The following is an 18,815-nucleotide window of genomic DNA, read 5'->3' as shown; positions in this document are numbered from 1 at the left end:
ATTGTGCCACTGCACTCCAGCCTGGCGGCAGAGCAAGACTCCGCCTAAAATAAAAAAGAAAAATAAAAATAAACAGGTTCAGAGAGGGAAGAGACATAGAGGGTCACAGAGGTGTCTCACCCAGGCTAACTGGTTTGAGCTGGAGGGGCCTTTTCCCCCCCCAGCCTCCACTCTGTGATAGAGACTCCACCCATGAGTACTCACCCAGACAATGTGGTGGACACTATAGACATCCGAGTCACCCATGTAGACACGGATGGCACGCAGTGTGAAGCCATACTTCTTGCCCGAGCGCTGGATGGTTATGGGGGAGCGGAGCCCACTGACAGCTGGTGAGTAGTCCCGGCTGGGTGAGGAGTCCCGTGAGGATGGGTTGGAGGACAGAGATCGTGGAGACATGGGACTAGCAAGGGGTGAGCTTCCATGTGGGTCCACTACAGACATACAACCGTGGTCAGAAATCAGAACCAAGAAGACACACATCTCCCTGTATCTGCTCCTCCCTCCTCCCAAGTGTAAGTGGCAGAGCAGCCTCTCATTGGTCCAGCCTGGAGCCAATCACGGTGGACAGGGAATATGCAGCATTTTCATTGGTCTGTCCTGCCTCAAATGGGGGGGGGGGCAGGGGCCCAGCGTTACCTGCAGGAATCATGACAGATAAGGCAGTGGCTGAGGCTGACTTGATGACTTTGCCCCCAGTTCGAGAAGGCCTCTTCTCTACTGCCGCGTCCCCTGACATCTGCTGGTGCCGCGCCCGGCGCAGAACCAGGTCATTGGTAGCCCTTGGGCCTGATGCATCCCCATCCTTCGAGGGTGGGCAGAGGTCACCTGGGCGTGGGCGGTCAGCTGCAACAGAAAGCAGGTGTGTTAGGAATCAGTCCAAGGCCGGGGATTTCCCACATGCTGTTTCCCTGCCTGGAATGCTCTTCCCACTTTTTACCCCTGATGTATGGTGAGTTTCATCTGAGCAGGTAACCTGCATCCCGCTCTGCTGCTCATATAGAGACATAGTCTGTATCAGACTGTATCACTGACTGACCATGGCATTGGGGTGTTTCTAATGTTAAGAATCTCAAATAGGGCTGGGCACGGTGGCTCACGCCTGTAACCCCAGCACTTTGGTAGGCCAAGGAATGCAGATAATTTGAGGTCAGGAGTTCGCGACCAGCCTGGCCAACATGATGAAACCCCGTCTCTACTAAAAATACAAAAATTAGCCGGGGGTGGCGTCACGCGCCTGTAATCCCAGCTACTTGGGAGGCTAAGATGCGAGAATCACTTGAACTTAGGAGGTGGAGGTTGCAGTGAGCCGAGATCACGCCATTGCACTCCAGCCTGGGTGAGGGAGTGAGACTCTGTCTCAAAAAAAAAAAAAAAATCCTAAATTAGAATGTGAATAGTACGTGAAGTCTTTCACAAACAGCAACAGGCTCATGGGATGCTCACTATATGACTAGTAGGACATTTGGGAAGGTAGCACGATAGGGCACTCACTGGCCTCGGAGTCCCCGGCGCTGGAGGTGCCTTCCCCTTGAGTCTCCTCTTTGGCGGCCCGTGCATCCAGGGAGCCCGGGGGGTCGGAGCTGGGCCGGGGAGGCCTGCGCAGCCGGGCCTCATCCTCGTCCTCTTGGGGTGCGCTGAAGCGGCTGGGCTCCAGCAGCGCGGAGAAACGGCGACGGGCGCCCAACGGTGGACTGGCCTCTCCCTCCAGGAAACTGGCCTCGGACGCGGAGAATCGCTTGCTGCACGGAGGGGGCGTGGTCAGGGAAGACACGCCCCCTTCAACCCCGCCCCCAAACTCCGCCATTACCCTGCTCACATCTCCGGAGAGCCCCCTCTCCAGGTCTTCTCACGCAGGGTCAGGCCGCCCAGCCCCTCCCGCTTGCCGGCCACCTTCTCCTCGGGGCCCTTGGTGCTCGGCTCCCGCTTGCTGCTCCCTGCAGCCGCTACTGGGGTCTTGGGCTCGTGCTGCGACAGCTGCTCCATGCTGCTATACACCTGTAGGTGGTGGTGGGAGGCAAGTCCAGCCCGGATTCCACCTTCACTCCAGAGCTAATCATCTTCCTGGCAGTGGATCCCCGCAAAGCGCACTCCACCCTCCGAGGCCTGGCTCCGACCAATCGTGCATGGTCCGCCAACCTACAATTCTTCAGTTCAGGCCCCACCCCACAAAGTTAGGCCCTGCGTTTTATTCTACACTCTGTCCCTAGAATGCCCTGACCAGTCTGCTCTCTACACACCCCATCTTCCCAGCAACCCCCTTAATTTATGTCTCCTTCACCCAGGCTAGACCTTGCACCCCTCTGCAAGTTGCTTCTCAAAGCAAAACCTATGGCTTCTCTGCCTGTTATCAATAAATAAATAAATAAATAAATAAATAAATAAATAAAAGCACCCTTGTTGGGCTTTACCCGGCCTTTGCTGCTGGCCTCATTCCCACGTCCTGACCCCGCCCCGCCCAGACCTAGCCCCGCCCCACCATGGCCTCAATCTGCACAACTGTCCTGATTCCTGTTAGATTCCACTCAATGCCAAAGGCCCGTCCCATAGACTCCCGAAACTGCCTGTCGCGTGGTCTTACCACTTTCCAGACTCCCACCCCATCAATAACTTCCCGCTCCTGAAACCTTGGGCACCAGGGAACCTGTTTCTCACTGTCTCTCCAAGTCCCATCCCTCCCGAGGTCTCGCCCTGTCCCACACTCAGCCTTGGCCCACCTTGCTGAAGCGCGGAGAGCAGGAAGAGAACTGGCGGATTTCCACGGGCTCCTCCTCCGTCGTGTCATCCTCGTCATAGGAGTTCACATGGTGATACCTGTCTGAGCGGGCTGGGGAGCGGGTATGGGCTGTGACTGCGGGTACGTGTTTCCTCCTCATATCACATCCCCGCAGGAGCCCAGTCCTGGTTCAAGCCCGGTTTACAAGTCTTCAGGTCAGGCCACTTCCGTGCCTCATTAGTGTATTTAATTTAGTCTCCTCTCCCAGGCTAGGTCCTTGCCCCATTCTCAGTGGCACCGTCTAGCCCCGCCTCCAAAGATGCCACGCCCCCAGATTCCACCTACAGTGCTCTGCACCCTGGCCTCACCTCAGGCCATTCTGAGCGCTAGTACCTCTCTCTAGCTCAGTTACAGGCCCACGCTCACAACTCACCCCAGTCCACGCCCCACACCCACCCCAATCTCAGGTTCTTACCTACATTTCAGCCTGAGCCCCACCCCATATCAGCCCCGCCCCATTGGCCCCGCCCCTGATAAAGTCCGCCCCCGCCAAAATACCACCTTTGCACCAAGGCATCACATCTAAGTACTTAGCCGGGCCCTATCCCAGGCTTTACTTACCCCAGGGTCCCTCTTCCCGGATCCCACCCCTCGACCCAGGCCGTGCCTGGTGTCCCAGCTCACTGTCAAAGTAGCTAGTGTCATCTTCCGACTCTAGGTGGGGGATGAACTCGGCCTTCTGCCTCAGCAGCCCTGTCCAGTCCAGGTCTCGAAAGAAACTGTGCTGCTTCACCTCAAAAGCGCCACCTGGGAGGGAAGGAATTCCAGCCACAGCTGATGGCCAACCCAGCAGCGGAGCCCCGCCCCCCATGTCTTCCGCCCCGGGGCCACAGCACAGGCTGGGCCTGGGGTTTTGGAGTCCTGCTCTCCATCAGTGGACCCTCAGCTCCTCTGCACGGCAGACTTACCTGCCCCAAGCCTGACCAGAGGGTTGGTCTGCAGGAGGCTGGATATGAGGAGTTGGGCCTCTGTGGGTAGGGCTTCATCCCCCTCGGGCCACAGGATGTCATCTGCAAAACAAAACGAAGTTTAGGGGCGTTTTTGTTGTTGTTGTTGTTGTTTGGAGACAGGATCTCACTGTGTCACCCAGCTGAAGTGCAGTTGCACGATCATGGCTCACTGCAGCCTTGACCTCCTGGGTACAAGCAATCCTCTGGGGGGTCGCTTTGAAGTCCCTGGAACACTGGGCCTGTCCATCTCTCCGTGCACACCACGCCCTGCCCCTGTGCACTGCAAAGCCACGTACCACTGATGACCTGTCCAAATAGCTCCTCTGGCGTGTCTCCGAAGAAGGGCACACAGCCCACCAGGAACTCGTAGAGGATGATCCCCATGGCCCACCAGTCCACTGGCTTGCCGTAGCCTTGACGCAGGATGACCTCGGGCGCGATGTACTCTGGGGTCCCACACACCTGGGGGCAGGCTGTCAGCCCACGCCCTGGCCACAGGAGGGCCCTCGAGGGAGAGCTGTGCCCCCCACCAGGCCCTGGGTTCCCGAGGTCCTGCCAGGTCACTCCACCCGCAGCGACCCCCACGCCCGCACACACACCTGTTTGTCCAGGAACTCCCGGGCGTCCTTCTCGATGTGGCCTTCATATAAGTTGGTGGTAAGGCTCATGAGCCCCATTTTGGAAAGGCCGAAATCTGTGAGCTTGATGTGACCCATGGAGGTGATAAGGAGGCTGTAGGCACAGGCGGGGGTCTCAGGGATGAGGCCCGGCCCATCCATTCTGCCTCCTGGCCTCCCAAGGGGCAGAGAGGGAGTGATGGGAAAGATCAAAGCTCACTTGTCAGGCTTGAGGTCGCGGTGCACGATGCCATAGTTGTGCAAATACTCCAGGGCTAGCACCGTCTCGGCAAAGTACATGCGGGCCATCTCTACCGGCAGCGCTCCGATATTCTTCAGCAGAGTGGCACAGTCGCCGCCTGCAGGCCAGGAAATGGGCCCACGTAAAGAGAGCATGCACCATAGCACCAACTTCCCATGTTATGTACCCATTTTACAGATAAGGGAAACTGAGGCTCTGAGAGGGGCCTCCCTCTCTCCAGGTCCTCTACTGGGTTCTTCTCTTTTTTTTCTTTTTTCTTTTCTTTCTTTTTTTTTTTTTTTGAGATGGATTCTCACTCTTTGTCGTCCAGCCTGGAGTGCAGTGGCGTGATCTCGGCTCACTGCAAGTTCCGCCTCCCCAGGTTTATGCCATTCTCCTGCCTCAGCCTCCCGAGCAGCTGGGACTATAGGCGCCCACCTCCACTCCCGGCTAAATTTTTTGTATTTTTAGTAGAGACAGGGTTTCACCATGTTAGCCAGGATGGTCTTGATCTCCTGACCTCGTGATCTGCCTGCCTCGGCCTCCCAAAGTGCTGGGATTACAGGCGTGAGCCACCGCGCCCGACCCTCTACTGGGTTCTTCTTGTCCTCTTAGCTGTCCTCCAAAGTTGGTGTCATCAGCTCATCTTATTCACAAAGGGATGGAGACTCAAACAGAGGATGGGTCATGCAGACAGTTGTTGGAGGAGGTGACATTTAGTTGGGGAAGGAAGGCTGCCCAATTATCAACTGCATCTGGAAGCACAGCCCTCTATCTCATGGTGTCTGAACCTTGGAGCTGGGAGCCTTAGATGCAGATTCTTGGCCTTCACTGGATTTTTTTTTTTTTTTTTTTTTTTTTTTGAGACAGGGTCTTAGGGCTTACTCCATTGCCCAGGCTAGAGTGCAGTGGCAAGATCACAGCTCACTGCATCCTCGACTTCCTAGCTCAAGCAATCCTCCTGCTTCAGCCTCCTGAGTAGCTGGGACTACAGATGTGAGCCACCATGCCCAGCTGATTTTTTAAAAATTGCTCAAGGCCGGGTGTGATAGCTCACGCCTGAAATCCCAGCACTTTGGGAGGCCAAGGCAGGTGGATCACTTGAGGTCAGGAGTTCAAGACCAGCCTGGTCAATATGGTGAAACCCCATCTCTACAAAAAGAATACTAAAGTTAGCCTGGCGTATTGGCAGACAACTGTAATCCCAGCTACTCAGGAGGCTGAGGCAGGAGAATGGCTTGAACCTGGGAGGCAGAGGTTGCAGGGATCCAAGATCGCACCACTGCAGACCAGCCTGGGTGACAGAGCAAGACTCCGTCTAAAAAAAAAAAAAAAAAGTTTTTTGTGGAAACAGAGTTTCATTGTGTTGCCCAAGCTGGCCTCCAACTTCTGGGTTCAAAGGATTCTCCTGCCTCAGCTTCCCAAAGTGTTGGCCACTGCACCCGGCCCTCCACCAGATTTACTATAAATGACGTTGGTATTTCAGTCTCTCAATATCTATTTCCTTTTTTTCTCACAAAGGCTAGATTTCCTTCCAGGTGCAGCAGCTGGTCAGTATGTAACCCAAGTTGCTCCAGTGACTCAGCCCTTGGAATTTTCACTCTTTTCCCATAAGAATTGCGACACTCGGCCGGGTACGATGGCTCACGCATGTAATCCCAGCACTTTGGGAGGCAGAGGCGGGCGGATCATGAGGTCAGGAAATCGAGACCATCCTGGCTAACACGGTGAAACCCCGTCTCTACTAAAAATACAAAAAATTAGCCGGGCATGGTGCCAGGCGCCTGTAGTCCCAGCTACTTGGAAGGCTGAGGCAGGAGAATGGCGTGAACCCGGGAGGTGGAACTTGCAGTGAGCCGAGATCGTGCCATTGCACTCCAGCCTGGGCGACAGAGCACGAGACTCCGTCTCAAAAAAAAAAAAAAAAAAAGAATTACTACACTCATAGAATGTAAGCTGAGATCTGCTAGACGGCAACCTTGCTACATAAGGGCTTGTCTAGAAGGAAGCCCACATGTTAGAGTACAGAGCCAAGAGATGGAGAGGTTCCTGATGGAATGCTTTGAGTGCCTAGATCCAGCCATTCCTGAAGGTAATATTGGTTTTTCAATCACCAATGACCAGGAAAGCTAGTATATTTCTTTCTTTTTTCTGTTCTCTTTTCTGCGAGATTTTGCTGGGTTTCAGAAACTCTCTGAGGGTGGGGCCCAGGAATCTGCATTTGAGCGCATTTATTGTGTACTCAGAACCCACCATAGAGATACTGATTCAGCCCCCTTCTCTCCTTCTCCTCTGCAATGAGCCTGGACTACAGAAGTCACCTACCTCCTACTCTCCTGATCCTGCTCTGTCCACAGGAGTTAAATGGATTTTCTTTTCTTAATTTTTTCTTTCTTTTCTTTTTTTTTGAGTCAGAGTCTGGCTCTGTCACCCAGGCTAGAGTGCAGTGGCTCCATCTTGGCCCCTTGCAACCTCCCCTCATCCACCGCCCCCGAGTTCAAGCGGTTTTTTTTTTCCCAAGACAGAATCTCTCTCTCGCTCAGGCTGGAGTGCGTGGCGCCATCTCGACTCACCGCAAGCTCCGCCTCCCAGGTTCCCGCCATTCTTCTGCCTCAGCCTCCACAGTAACTGGTACTACAGGTGCCTGCCACCACACCCAGGTAATTTTTTGTATTTTTCGTAGAGACGGGGTTTCACCATGTTAGCCAGGATGGTCTCAATCTCCTGACCTCGTGACCACCCGCCTCGGCCTCCCAAAGTGCGCCCAGCCAAGCGATTCTTGTTCCTCAGCCTCCGGAGTAGCTGGGATGATAGGCATGCACCACCACTCCTGGCTAATTTTTGTAATTTTGTAATTTTAGTAGAAACAGGGTTTCATTGGCGGGGCACAGTGGCTCACACCTGTAATCCCAACACTTTGGGAAGCTGAGGCAGGTGCATCACCTGAGGTTGGGAGTTCGAGACCAGCCTGACCAACAATGGAGAAACCCCATCTCTGCTAAAAATACAAAATTAGCTGGGCGTGGTGGTGAATGTCTATAATTCCAGCTACTCAGGAGGCTGAGGCAGGAGAATCGCTTGAACCCTGGAGGTGGAGGTTGCGGTAAGCCAAGATCACACCATTGCACTCTAGCCTGGGCAACAAGAGCGAAACTCCATCTCAGAAAAAAAAAGAAAAGAGGCCGGGTGCGGTGGCTCACGCCTGTAATCCCAGCACTTTGGAGGCCGAGGCAGGCGGATCACAAGGTTAGGAGATCCAGACCATCCTGGCTAACACGGTGAAACCCCATCTCTACTAAAAATACAAAAAATTAGCCAGGTGTGGTGGTGGGCACCTGTAGTCCCAGCTACTCGGGAGGCTGAGGCAGGAGAATGGCGTGAACCTGGGAGGTGGAGTTTGCAGTGAGTTGAGATGGCACCACTGCATTCCAGCCTGGGGGAGAGTAAGAGACTCTGTCTCAAAAAAAAAAAAAAAAAAAGAAAAAGAAAAAGAAAAAGAAAAACAAACAGGGTTTCACCATGCTGGGTAGGTTGGTGTTGGACTCTTGACCTCAAGTGTTCTGCCCACCTCGGCCTCCCAAAGTGCTGGGCTTACAGTCGTAAGCTACCATAATGGCCTCCAAATGGATTTTCTTAAAGCATAAATTTGATCATATCAAATCTACTTAAAACCCTCCATTAGCTGGACATGGTGGTGCCTGCCTGTAATTTCAGTTACTTGGGAGGCTGAGGTGGGAGGATCGCTTGAGCCCGGGAGTTCAAGGCTGCAGTGAGCTGTGATCACACCACTGCACTCCAGCCTGAACAATGCACTAAAAATAAAACAAAACAAGGCTGGGCGTGGTGGCTCACACCTGTAATCCCCGCACTTTGGGAGGCCGAGACCAATGGATCATTTGAGGCCAGGAGTTCAAGATCAGCCTGGCCAACATGGTGAAAATCTGTCTCTACTAAAAATACAAAAATTAGCCAGATGTGGTGGCACATGCCTGTAATCCTAGCTACTCAGGAGGCTGAGGCAGGAGAATCGCTTGAACCTGGGAGGCGGAGGTTGCAGTAATCCGAGATCACCCCACTGCACTGTAGCCTGGGTGACAGCGTGAGTGAGACGCCATCTCAAAAAAAAAAAAAAAGGCGGGCACAGTGTCTCACACCTGTAATCCCAGCCCTTTGGGAGGCTGAGGCAGGCAGATCATGAGGTCTGGAGTTTGAGACCAGCCTGACCAACATGATGAAACCCCATCTCTACTAAAAATACAAAAATTAGGTGGGTGTGATGGCGCGTGCCTGTAGTCCCAGCTACTCAGGAGGCTGAGGCAGGAGAATCGCTTGAATCCGGGAGGCGGAGGTTGCAGTGAGCCAAGGATGCGCCACTGCACTCCAGTCTGGGCAATAGAACGAGACTCCATCAGGGAAGGGAAGGGAAGGAAGGGGAGGGGAGGGGAGGGGAGGAGAAGGCCACTGGAGCGTAGTTTTTTGCTTTTTGTTTTTTCCCTTCCCTTCCCTTCCCTTCACCTCCCCTCCCGTCCCCTCCTCCAAATCCAAATTGTCACCTAAGAGACTTTGTACTAACAGGTCACTTACCCCATCATAACCTAGGCCTCTGAGAAGCTCCCTGCCTGCCTCCCCATCACCTCCTCCAGCTTCAGGGACCTCACGTCCTCACTATGAAATGTCCTGGCTGGGCGTGACGGCTCATGCCTGTAATCCCAGCAGTTTGGGAGGCCAAGTGGGCTGATCACCTGAGGTCAGGAGTTCAAGACCAGCCTGGCCAACACGGGGAAACCCCCACGTCTACTAAAAATACAAAAATCAGCTGGACATGGTGGTGGCACACCTGTAGTCCCAGCTACTCAAGAGGCTGAGGCGTGAGAATCGCTTGAGCCTAGGAGATGGAGGTTGCCGTGCACCAAGATCGCGCCATGGCACTCAAGCCTGGGTGAAAGCGCAAGATTCCATAAATAAATAAATAAATAAATAAATAAATAAAATGTCCTTATCTCTTTTGGCTTGCTCTGCTTGTTTATTGTCTGTCTATACAGACCAGAATGGAACCTCCATGAGAGGGAGATGTCTTTGCCTGGGCCCCCTCTGTGTCACTGGCACCTAGCACAGCATGTGACATGAGAGAGATGATGAGGAAGCGTTTGTTGAGTGACTGGATAGTTGACTGGAAGTCTTGGAGGAGGCATAGCTGAGGCCCCAGGGATCATATATGTGTCCTAATAGCCACAGCATGTGTGTTTTTGGACAATAGATGGATTAACATTTGGGTGAATACATGCACGGATGGATTAAAAACAATATATGGGCTGAGAGCTATGGCTCACACCTGTAATCCCAGCACTTTGAGAGGCTGAGGCAGGAGGATCACCTGAGGTTAGGAGTTCAAGACCAGCCTGGCCAACATGGTGAAAACCCCCTTTCTACTAAAAATACAAAAGATTAGCCAGGTGTGGTGGCACACGCCCGTAATTCCAGCGACTCAGGAGGCTGAGGTAGGAGAATTGCTTGAACCCGGGAGGCAGAGCTTGCAGTGAGCCGAGATTGGGCCACTGCACTCTAGCCTGGGTGACAGAGCGAGACTTCGTCTCAAAAAAAAAAAAAAAGAAACAAGAAAAATAGGTGTGTAATGGTAAACAGACATACAGATGGATAAACAGATGGACAACCACATAGATAAATTGAGGGATAGATGGAAAGGTGAATTAATAAACAGGTATATGGGATGGGCTCGGTGACTTGTGCCTGTAATCCCAGGACTTTGGGAAGCTGAGGCAGGACAGTTGCTTGAGCCCAGGACTTGGAGACCAACTTGGGCAATACAGGGAGACTGCATAAAAAACAAAACAAACAAACAAAAGAAACAAAAACCAAAAAAAACTTTTTTTTTTTTTTTTTTTTTTTTGTGGGACAGGGTCTTGCTCGGTTGCCAGGGCTGGAGTGCAATGGCACGATCTTGGCTCACTGCAACTTCTGCTTCCCGTGCTTAAATAATCCTCCCACTTCAGCCACCCGAGTAGCTGGGATTATAGGACTGTGCCATCTGGCTAATTTTTGTATTTTTAGTAGAGTCAGGGTTTCACCATGTTGGCCAGGCTGGTCTCAAACTCCTGATCTCATGATCTGCCCGCCTTGGCCTCCCAAGAATTAGCCAAGTGTGGTGGTCTGCACCTATAATCCCAGGTATTTGGGAGGCTGAGGTGGGAGGATTGCTTGAGCCCAGGCATTTGAGGCTGCAATGAGCTGTGATCGCACCTTCTGTGCAATCGCACAGCTGTGATCGCACATTCTAGCCTGGGCAACAGAGTGAGATCTTGTCTCAAAAATAAATAAATAGGGCCGGGCGTGGTGGCTCATGCCTGTAATCCCAGCACTTTGGGAAGCCGAGGTGGGCAGATCACGAGGTCAGGAGATCGAGATCATCCTGGCTAACACGGTGAAACCCCATCTCTATTAAAAATACAAAAAATTAGCCGGGCGTGGTGGCACATGCCTGTAATCCCAGCTACTTGGGAGGCTGAGGCAGGAAAATGGCGTGAACCACAGAGGCAGAGCTTGTAGTGAGCTGAGATTGCGCCACTGCACTCCAGCCTGGGCGACAGAGCGAGACTCCATCTCAATAATAAATAAATAAATAATAGGCCTGGCACAGTGGCTCATGCCTGTAATCTCAGCACTTTGGGAGGCCCAGGCAGGCAGATCACTTAAGGTCAGGAGTTCAAGACCAGCCTGGTCAACATGGCAAAACCTTGTCTCTGCTAAAAATAGAAAAATTAGCCATGTATGGTGGTACAGGCCTATAATCCCAGTTACTCGGGAGGCTGAGGCATAAGAATCGCTTGAGCCCGGGAGGCGGAGGTTGCAGTGAACCGAGATTACACCACTGCACTGCAGCCTGGGTGACAGAGCAAGACTCTGTCTCAAAAAATAAATAAATGGCCGGGTGCGGTGGCTCACGCCTGTAATCCCACCACTTTGGGAGGCCAAGATGGGCGGATCACGAGATCAGGAGATCGAGACCATCCTGGCTAACACGGTGAAACCCCGTCTCTACTAAAAAATACAAAAAACTAGCTGGGCGAGGTGGCAGGCGCCTATAGTCCCAGCTACTCGGGAGGCTGAGGCAGGAGAATGGCGTGAACCTGGGAGGCGGAGCTTGCAGTGAGCTGAGATCCGGCCACTGCACTCCAGCCTGGGCGACAGAGCAAGACTCCATCTCAAAAAAAATAATAAAAATAAATAAATAAATAAATAAATAAATAAATAAAATAAAAATAAACAGGTTCATGGATGTATGGATGGAAAAACAGATTACCAAATCAGTAGATAGAAGGATAGATGGATGGATAATGGGTCAGACTGAATATATGTATATTGAATGACATGAAAAACAAATAAACCAACAGATGACTGAATAAATATATAGGGAGAATGGATGGACAAATCAACGACTGCAGAAATAAATACATGGATAAATAAATAGATGGATAAAAATAAATAGATGGATAAACAGGCCGAGTAATCAATATGGTGAATATGGCTCAGGCAGGCCACCCCGCAGCCCTGACCAGTGAGCACGGCCCTTCCCTGCGGCCCCACAGGCAGCCACACCTTCCACATATTCCATGACCATGCAGAGGTGGCGCCGAGTCTCGAAGGAGCAGAACATGCCAACCACAAACGGGTTCTCGGCGAAGGTGAGGATGTCGCGCTCCACGAAGGCCTGCTGGATCTGGTTGCGGAGGATCAAGTTCTGCTTGTTGATCTTTTTCATGGCAAAGCGCTGCCGTGTGTCACGGTGCCGCACCAGGTAAACAGCCCTGCAGGGGGAGAGAGCGAGGACCGGCCGTCACCTCCGAGACACCCGGCCTCCGCCACCCTCCCCCCGCCAGAGCCCCGGGTGGCTCACCCGTAGGCACCGTTGCTTATGAGCTTGATGGTGTCAAAGTCATTCTCCCCGGGAGGTTTCTTGGCCTTGCTGCTGCGGCCCTTCAGGGAAAAGATGAAGACCACACCTCCATCATCATCATGACAGTAGGATGCTTTTAATTTCATTTTACACACGGAGAAACTGAGGCACAGAAAGGCTGAGAAAGTCCTTCATCCAAGTGCCATAATGAAAGAGAAAGTCAGGAATTGAACCCAAGACTGATGCTGAAGACATATTCTCATTTTCTTCCTTTAGAAAACATAGCAGGAGGCCGGGCGCGGTGGCTCAAGCCTGTAATCCCAGCACTTTGGGAGGCCGAGATGGGCGGATCACGAGGTCAGGAGATCGAGACCATCCTGGCTAACACGGTGAAACCCCGTCTCTACTAAGAAATACAAAAAATAGCCGGGCGAGGTGGCGGGCGCCTGTAGTCCCAGCTACTCGGGAGGCTGAGGCCGGAGAATGGCGTGAACCCGGGAGGCGGAGCTTGCAGTGAGCTGAGATCCGGCCACTGCACTCCAGCCTGGGCTACAGAGCGAGACTCCGTCTCAAAAAAAAAAAAAAAAAAAAAAAGAAAACATAGCAGGAAACCTACAAAATAGTCACCCTAATATATAAATATATAAAGAGTTCCCAAAAATCAATAACAAAAGCCTAACAATTGAAGAGAAAAGTCCATTGAAAGTCCATTACAAATTACAGTTAGAGTTTCTTTTTTTTGAGATAGGTTCTCACTCTGATGTTCAGGCTAGAGTGTAGTGGTGCTCACTGCAGCCTCCACCTCTAGGGCTCAAGTGATTCTCCTGCCTCAGCCTCCCAGGTAGCTGGGACAACAGGCACATGCCACCACGCCAGGCTAATTTTAGTAATTTGGTTTTGCCATCTTGCCCAGGCTGCTCTTGAACTCCTGGACTGAAGCAATCTGCCTGCCTTGGCCTCCCAAAGAGTAGGGACTACTGGCATGAGCCACTGTACCCAGCCAGTTGTAGCTCTTAAACATATTAAAAGATTTGGGCCGGGTGCAGTGGCTCATGCCTGTAATCCCAGCACTTTGAGAGGCCGAGGCAGGTGGATCACGAGGTCAGATCGAGACCATCCTGGCTAACATGGTGAAACCCCGTCTTTACTGAAAATTTTAAAAATCAGGTGGGTGTGGTGGCATGTGCCTGTAATCCCAGCTATTCGGGAGGCTGAGGCAGGAGAATGGTGTGAACCTGGGAGGCGGAGCTTGCAGTGAACAGAGATCACGCCACTGCACTTCAGCTTAGGCGACAGAGTGAGACTCTGTCTCAAAAGAGAAAAAAATAAAAAATAAAAAAGGAATCTCGGCCGGGTGTGGTGGCTCACGCTTGTAATCCAGCACTTTGGAAGGCCAAGGTAGGTGGATCACCTGAGGTCAGGAGCTCGAGACAAGCCTGGCCAACATAGAGAAACCCCATTTACACTAAAAATATATCATCAGCTGGGCATGGTGGTGCATGCCTGTAATCCCAGCTACTTGGGAAGCTGAGGCAGGAGAATCACTTGAACAGAGGAGGCTAAGGTTGTGGTGAGCTGAGATCGCGGCAGTGCACTCCAGCCTGGGCAACAAGAGCAAAATTCCAGCTCAAAAAAAAAAACAAAACTAAACTAAATCTCACTTATAATAACAGAAAGACAAATTATAATTACCACAAAATACCATTTTTCACTTAGTAGATTGGGAGAAAAAAAATCCAAAACCTGACACCCTCTATGGGCAGATATGTGGATGAACAGGTACTTTTTTTTTTTTTTTTTTGAAACAGAGTCTCGCTCTGTCACCCAGGCTGGAGTGCAGTGGCTGCGATCTCCTCTCACTGCAAGCTCCGCCTCCCGGGTTCACTCCATTTTCCTGCCTCAGCCTCCTGAGTATCTGGGACTACAGGCGCCCGCCACTATGCCTGGCTAATTTTTTGTATTTTTAGTAGAGACGGGGTTTCACCATGTTAGCCAGGATGGTCTCGATCTCCTGACCTCGTGATCTACCCGCCTTGGCCTCCGAAAGTGCTGGGATTACAGGCGTGAGCCACCGCGCCTGGCTGAACAGGTACTTTCATACCTTGCTGTTGGGAGTGTAAATTACTGTTTGGTACAGATCAGAATTACAAATACATGTTCCCTTTGACTCAGCAATTTCACTTTTGAATTTATGCTACAGATATGCTTGCACATGTGAAAAATGGTATATCTACTATCTTGCTCATTGTGAGATTGGAAATAATAATCCACATGTTAAATTAGCCAAACAAACATATGTGGGGTAGTTATATAAAGAAACATTGTGCCACTGTTAAAAATAATGAGGAAACTGTCTAGGGATTTAGAAAGTTCTCTACAGTATTTTATGAAGTGTAAAAATGCAACAGGCCATATGTATTGTATGTTTTTGTGTTAAAAAATGTGGCAAAGGCCAGGTGTGGTGGCTCACGCCTGTAATCCCAGTACTTTGGGAGACCAAGGCGAGTGGATCACCTGAAGGTCAGGAGTTAGAGACCAGCGTGGCCAACATGGTGAAACCCTGTCTCTACCAAAAATACAAAAAAATTAGCCAGGCGTGGTGGTGGGCACCTGTAATCCCAGCTACTTGGAAGCCTGAAGCAGGAGAATCGCTTGAACCCAGGAAAGAGAGGTTGCAATGAGCCAAGATCACACCATTGCACTGCAGCCTGGGCAACAAGAGTGGAACTTTGTCTCAAAAAAAAAAGTGGCAAAGTAAAACTATATAATCATATTTCAGGGTTATAGGGCAATGGGGAACAAAGGTAGGAGTAAGATTTTTTCACTGTATATCTTTCTTGAAGATTATTTTGATTTTTCTTTTCTTTTTTTTTTTTTTTTGAGACGGAATCTTGCTCTGTCGCCTAGGCTGGAGTGCAGTGGCCGGATCTCAGCTCACTGCAAGCTCCGCCTCGTGGGTTTAAGCCATTCTCCTGCCTCAGCCTCCCAAGTAGCTGGGACTACAGGCGCCCACCACCTCGCTTGGTCAGTTTTTTGTGTTTTTTAGTAGAGACAGGGTTTCACCGTGTTAGCCAGGATGGTCTCGATCTCCTGACCTTGTGATCCACCCGTCTCGGCCTCCCAAAGTGGTGGGATTACAGGCTTGAGCCACCACGCCCGGCTATTTTGATTTTTCTTAGGGACAAAGAGATATATTACATAGACATTACATAAAAAGACCTATGATATATAAAAATATTGAACTTATATGCTCCAAAGAATGTAGCCTAAAAATATCTGACATAAAAATTGACAGAATTACAAGGAGAAGTTGCTTAGAATAAGGTTTCACATATTTCTCAGAAACTATTTAGATTAATCAGGCAAGATAAATGAATAGGGAGATGGAAGATTTGAATCACTCAATTAACAAGTTTGATTAAATGGAATAACAGAATCCTACAAACAATGAGAGATAAATACCTTTTTAGAGTTTTAGACTTTTGAGTGATGTCATTCCATTACCTATTCAAAAAATTAAACAAATGGCATGTATCATGAGATTCCTTTTAAATATATACATCGGGCCGGGCGCGGTGGCTCAAGCCTGTAATCCCAGCACTTTGGGAGGCCGAGGCGGGTGGATCACGAGGTCAGGAGATCGAGACTATCCTGGCTAACATGGTGAAACCCCGTCTCTACTAAAAATACAAAAAACTAGCCGGGCGTGGTGGCGGGCGCCTGTAGTCTCAGCTACTTGGGAGGCTGAGGCGGGAGAATGGCGTGAACCTGGGAGGCGGAGCTTGCAGTGAGCCGAGATCACGCCACTGCATTCCAGCCTGGGAGCACAGCGAGACTCCGTCTCAAAAAAAAAATATATATATATACATGAAGGAAAGGTGTGTGTATATATTTGTGTGACTGTATAGACACAATTTGAAACAAAGATTACAAACTTAAGCGTCTTCAGGGGCCAGTAAACCAGGGTGGAGGCCATGGGTGACAAAGGGGCAGGTACCCAATATCACAGGACCACCCCCACTCAGTTGGTTCCACCACAGTTTTATTAGAACTTCTTCTTCGGGCCGGGCGTGGTGGCTCAAGCCTGTAATCCCAGCACTTTGGGAGGCCGAGACGGGCGGATCACGAGGTCAGGAGATCGAGACCATCCTGGCTAACACAGTGAAACCCCGTCTCTACTAAAAATACAAAAACTTAGCCGGGCGAGGTGGCGGGCGCCTGTCGTCCCAGCTACTCGGGAGGCTGAGGCAGGAGAATGGCGTGAACCCGGGAGGCGGAGCTTGCAGTGAGCTGAGATCTGGCCACTGCACTCCCGCCTGGGTGACAGAGCGAGACTCCCCCTCTCAAAAAAAAAAAAAAAAAAAAAAGAACTTCTTCTTCGTCTATTTTTTTTTTTTTTAAGTAGAGACAGGGTCTTGCTATGTTGCCCAGGCTGATCTCGAACTCCTGGGCTCAAGCAATCCTGCCACCTTGGCTTCCGAAAGTGCTGGGATTATAGTCATGAGCCACTACACCCAGCCCTAGAACTTCTGATTTTTCAAGAGAAGGCCCAAACCCAGATTTTGAAGCAGAAATCTTTCAATTTTTATATTTTGCTTCTTTTATTTTTATTTATTTATTTTTTTCAAGAAGGAGCCTCACTGTCTCACTCTCTCACCCAGGTTGGAGTGCAGTGGTTCAATATCGGCTCACTGCAATCTTTGTCTCCCTGGTTCCAGCAGTTCTCCTGCCTCAGCCTCCCAAGTAGCTGGGATTACGGGTGGACATCATCACACCTGGCTAATTTTATGTATTTTTTTAGTAGAGACAGGGTTTCACCATGTTGGCCAGGCTGGTCTCGACTTCCTGACCTCAAGTGATCCACTCGCCTCACCCTCCCAAAGTGCTGGGTGGCTGTGAGCCATGTCCTGCCCAAATTTTTGAAAAACACTAGGCAGTTCAGAGAAAACACATGTGTGGCCACTGGGGTAGGACTCTCCAGTAGACATCTGGAAGATCTGCCAAAGTGTGGCTGGCCTGGAAATAGAACTGGCAATTTTCCCCATGCTGAGCTGCCATTAACACATACAGCCAGTTAGCTTGCTCAAAAGCCCATGCAGGATTCCCCTATAAGTTAAATATAGAGCTACCATATGACCCAGAAATTCCACCTCTATACATGTACCCTAAATAACTCAAAACAGTCGTCCAGCCAAATATTTGTACACCCATGTTCATAGGAGCACTATTTATAACAGATGAAAGATGGACAACCCAAGGTTCACCAGTGGATGAATGGATCTACCATTCAATGGAATATTACTCAGCTTTAAAAAGGAATGAAGCAGTGATACAAGCTACAACAACATAGATAAACCTCAGAAATGTTATGCTAAGTGAAATAAGCCAGATGTAAGAGGCCACAGAGCATATGATCCCATTTATAGGAAATATCCAGAAAAACGCCAGGCATGTGGCTCACACCTGTAATCCCAGCACTTTGGGAGGCTAAGGTGGGCGGATCACCTGAGGTCAGGAGTTCAATACCAGCCTGACCAACATGGTGAAACCCTGTCTCTACTAAAAACACAAAATTAGCCGGGTGTGGTGTCACATGCCTGTAATCCCAGCTACTTGGGAGGCTGAGGCAGGAGAATCGCTTGAACCGGGGAGGTGGAGGTTGTGGTGAGCCTAGATCATGCCATTGCATTCCAGCCTGGGCAACGAGAGCGAAATTCTGTCTCAAAAAAAAAAAAGAAAAGAAAAAAAGGAAATATCCAGAAAAAGCAACTCCACAGAGAGAGAAAATAGATTAGAGGTTGCCAGGGACTGCGAGGAGGGAAGAATGAGGAGGGAGGGTGTAATGGGTGTGAAGTTTCCCTTTCGGGTGATAAAAAAGTTCTGCAGCTACATAGATCTAATGACTATACATCATTGTGAATTACTAAATGCTGCTAAATTATTTACTTATTAGTATTAGTCTTTATTACTATTATTATTATTATTATTGAGATGGAGTCTCACTCTGTTGCCCAGGCTGGAGTGCAGTGGTGTGATCTCAGCTCACATCACACCAACCTCCACCTCCCAGGTTCAAGCAATTTTCCTGCCTCAGCCTCCCAAGTAGCTGGGATTACAGGCATGTGCCACCACGCCCAGCTAATTTTTTTGTATGTTTAGTGGAGACGGGGTTTTACCATGTTGGCCAGGCTGGTTTTGAACTCCTGACCTCAAGTGATCCGCCCATCTCGTCCTCCCAAAGTAGTAGGATTACAGGCATGAGCCATTGCACCAGGCCTATTCTTTATTATTTTTTATTTCATTTTTTGAGACAGGGTCT

General features: G+C 50.4%; 1 protein-coding gene across 1 annotated transcript in view; it reads right to left on the bottom strand.

Moving 5' to 3' along the window:
• MAST1 (microtubule associated serine/threonine kinase 1) overlaps positions 1-18,815 on the bottom strand; it is a 38,539-nt gene that overhangs the window by 3,986 nt on the left and 15,738 nt on the right. The window contains exons 11-22 of the mRNA XM_025368129.1: positions 12,497-12,576; positions 12,199-12,407; positions 4,564-4,702; positions 4,326-4,458; positions 4,023-4,188; positions 3,685-3,786; positions 3,401-3,523; positions 2,718-2,827; positions 1,820-1,998; positions 1,495-1,742; positions 640-846; positions 205-434 (exon numbers count right to left, since the gene is read on the bottom strand). Of these exons, the coding sequence (XP_025223914.1) occupies positions 205-434; positions 640-846; positions 1,495-1,742; positions 1,820-1,998; positions 2,718-2,827; positions 3,401-3,523; positions 3,685-3,786; positions 4,023-4,188; positions 4,326-4,458; positions 4,564-4,702; positions 12,199-12,407; positions 12,497-12,576 (1,926 nt within the window). The remainder of the gene's footprint in view (positions 1-204; positions 435-639; positions 847-1,494; positions 1,743-1,819; positions 1,999-2,717; positions 2,828-3,400; positions 3,524-3,684; positions 3,787-4,022; positions 4,189-4,325; positions 4,459-4,563; positions 4,703-12,198; positions 12,408-12,496; positions 12,577-18,815) is intronic.

This window comes from Theropithecus gelada, chromosome 19 (assembly GCF_003255815.1).
Source record: "Theropithecus gelada isolate Dixy chromosome 19, Tgel_1.0, whole genome shotgun sequence".
NCBI lineage: Eukaryota > Metazoa > Chordata > Mammalia > Primates > Cercopithecidae > Theropithecus > Theropithecus gelada.
The sequence above is the reverse complement of the archived record's forward strand: the minus strand, read 5'-3'. Positions and strand labels throughout refer to the sequence as shown.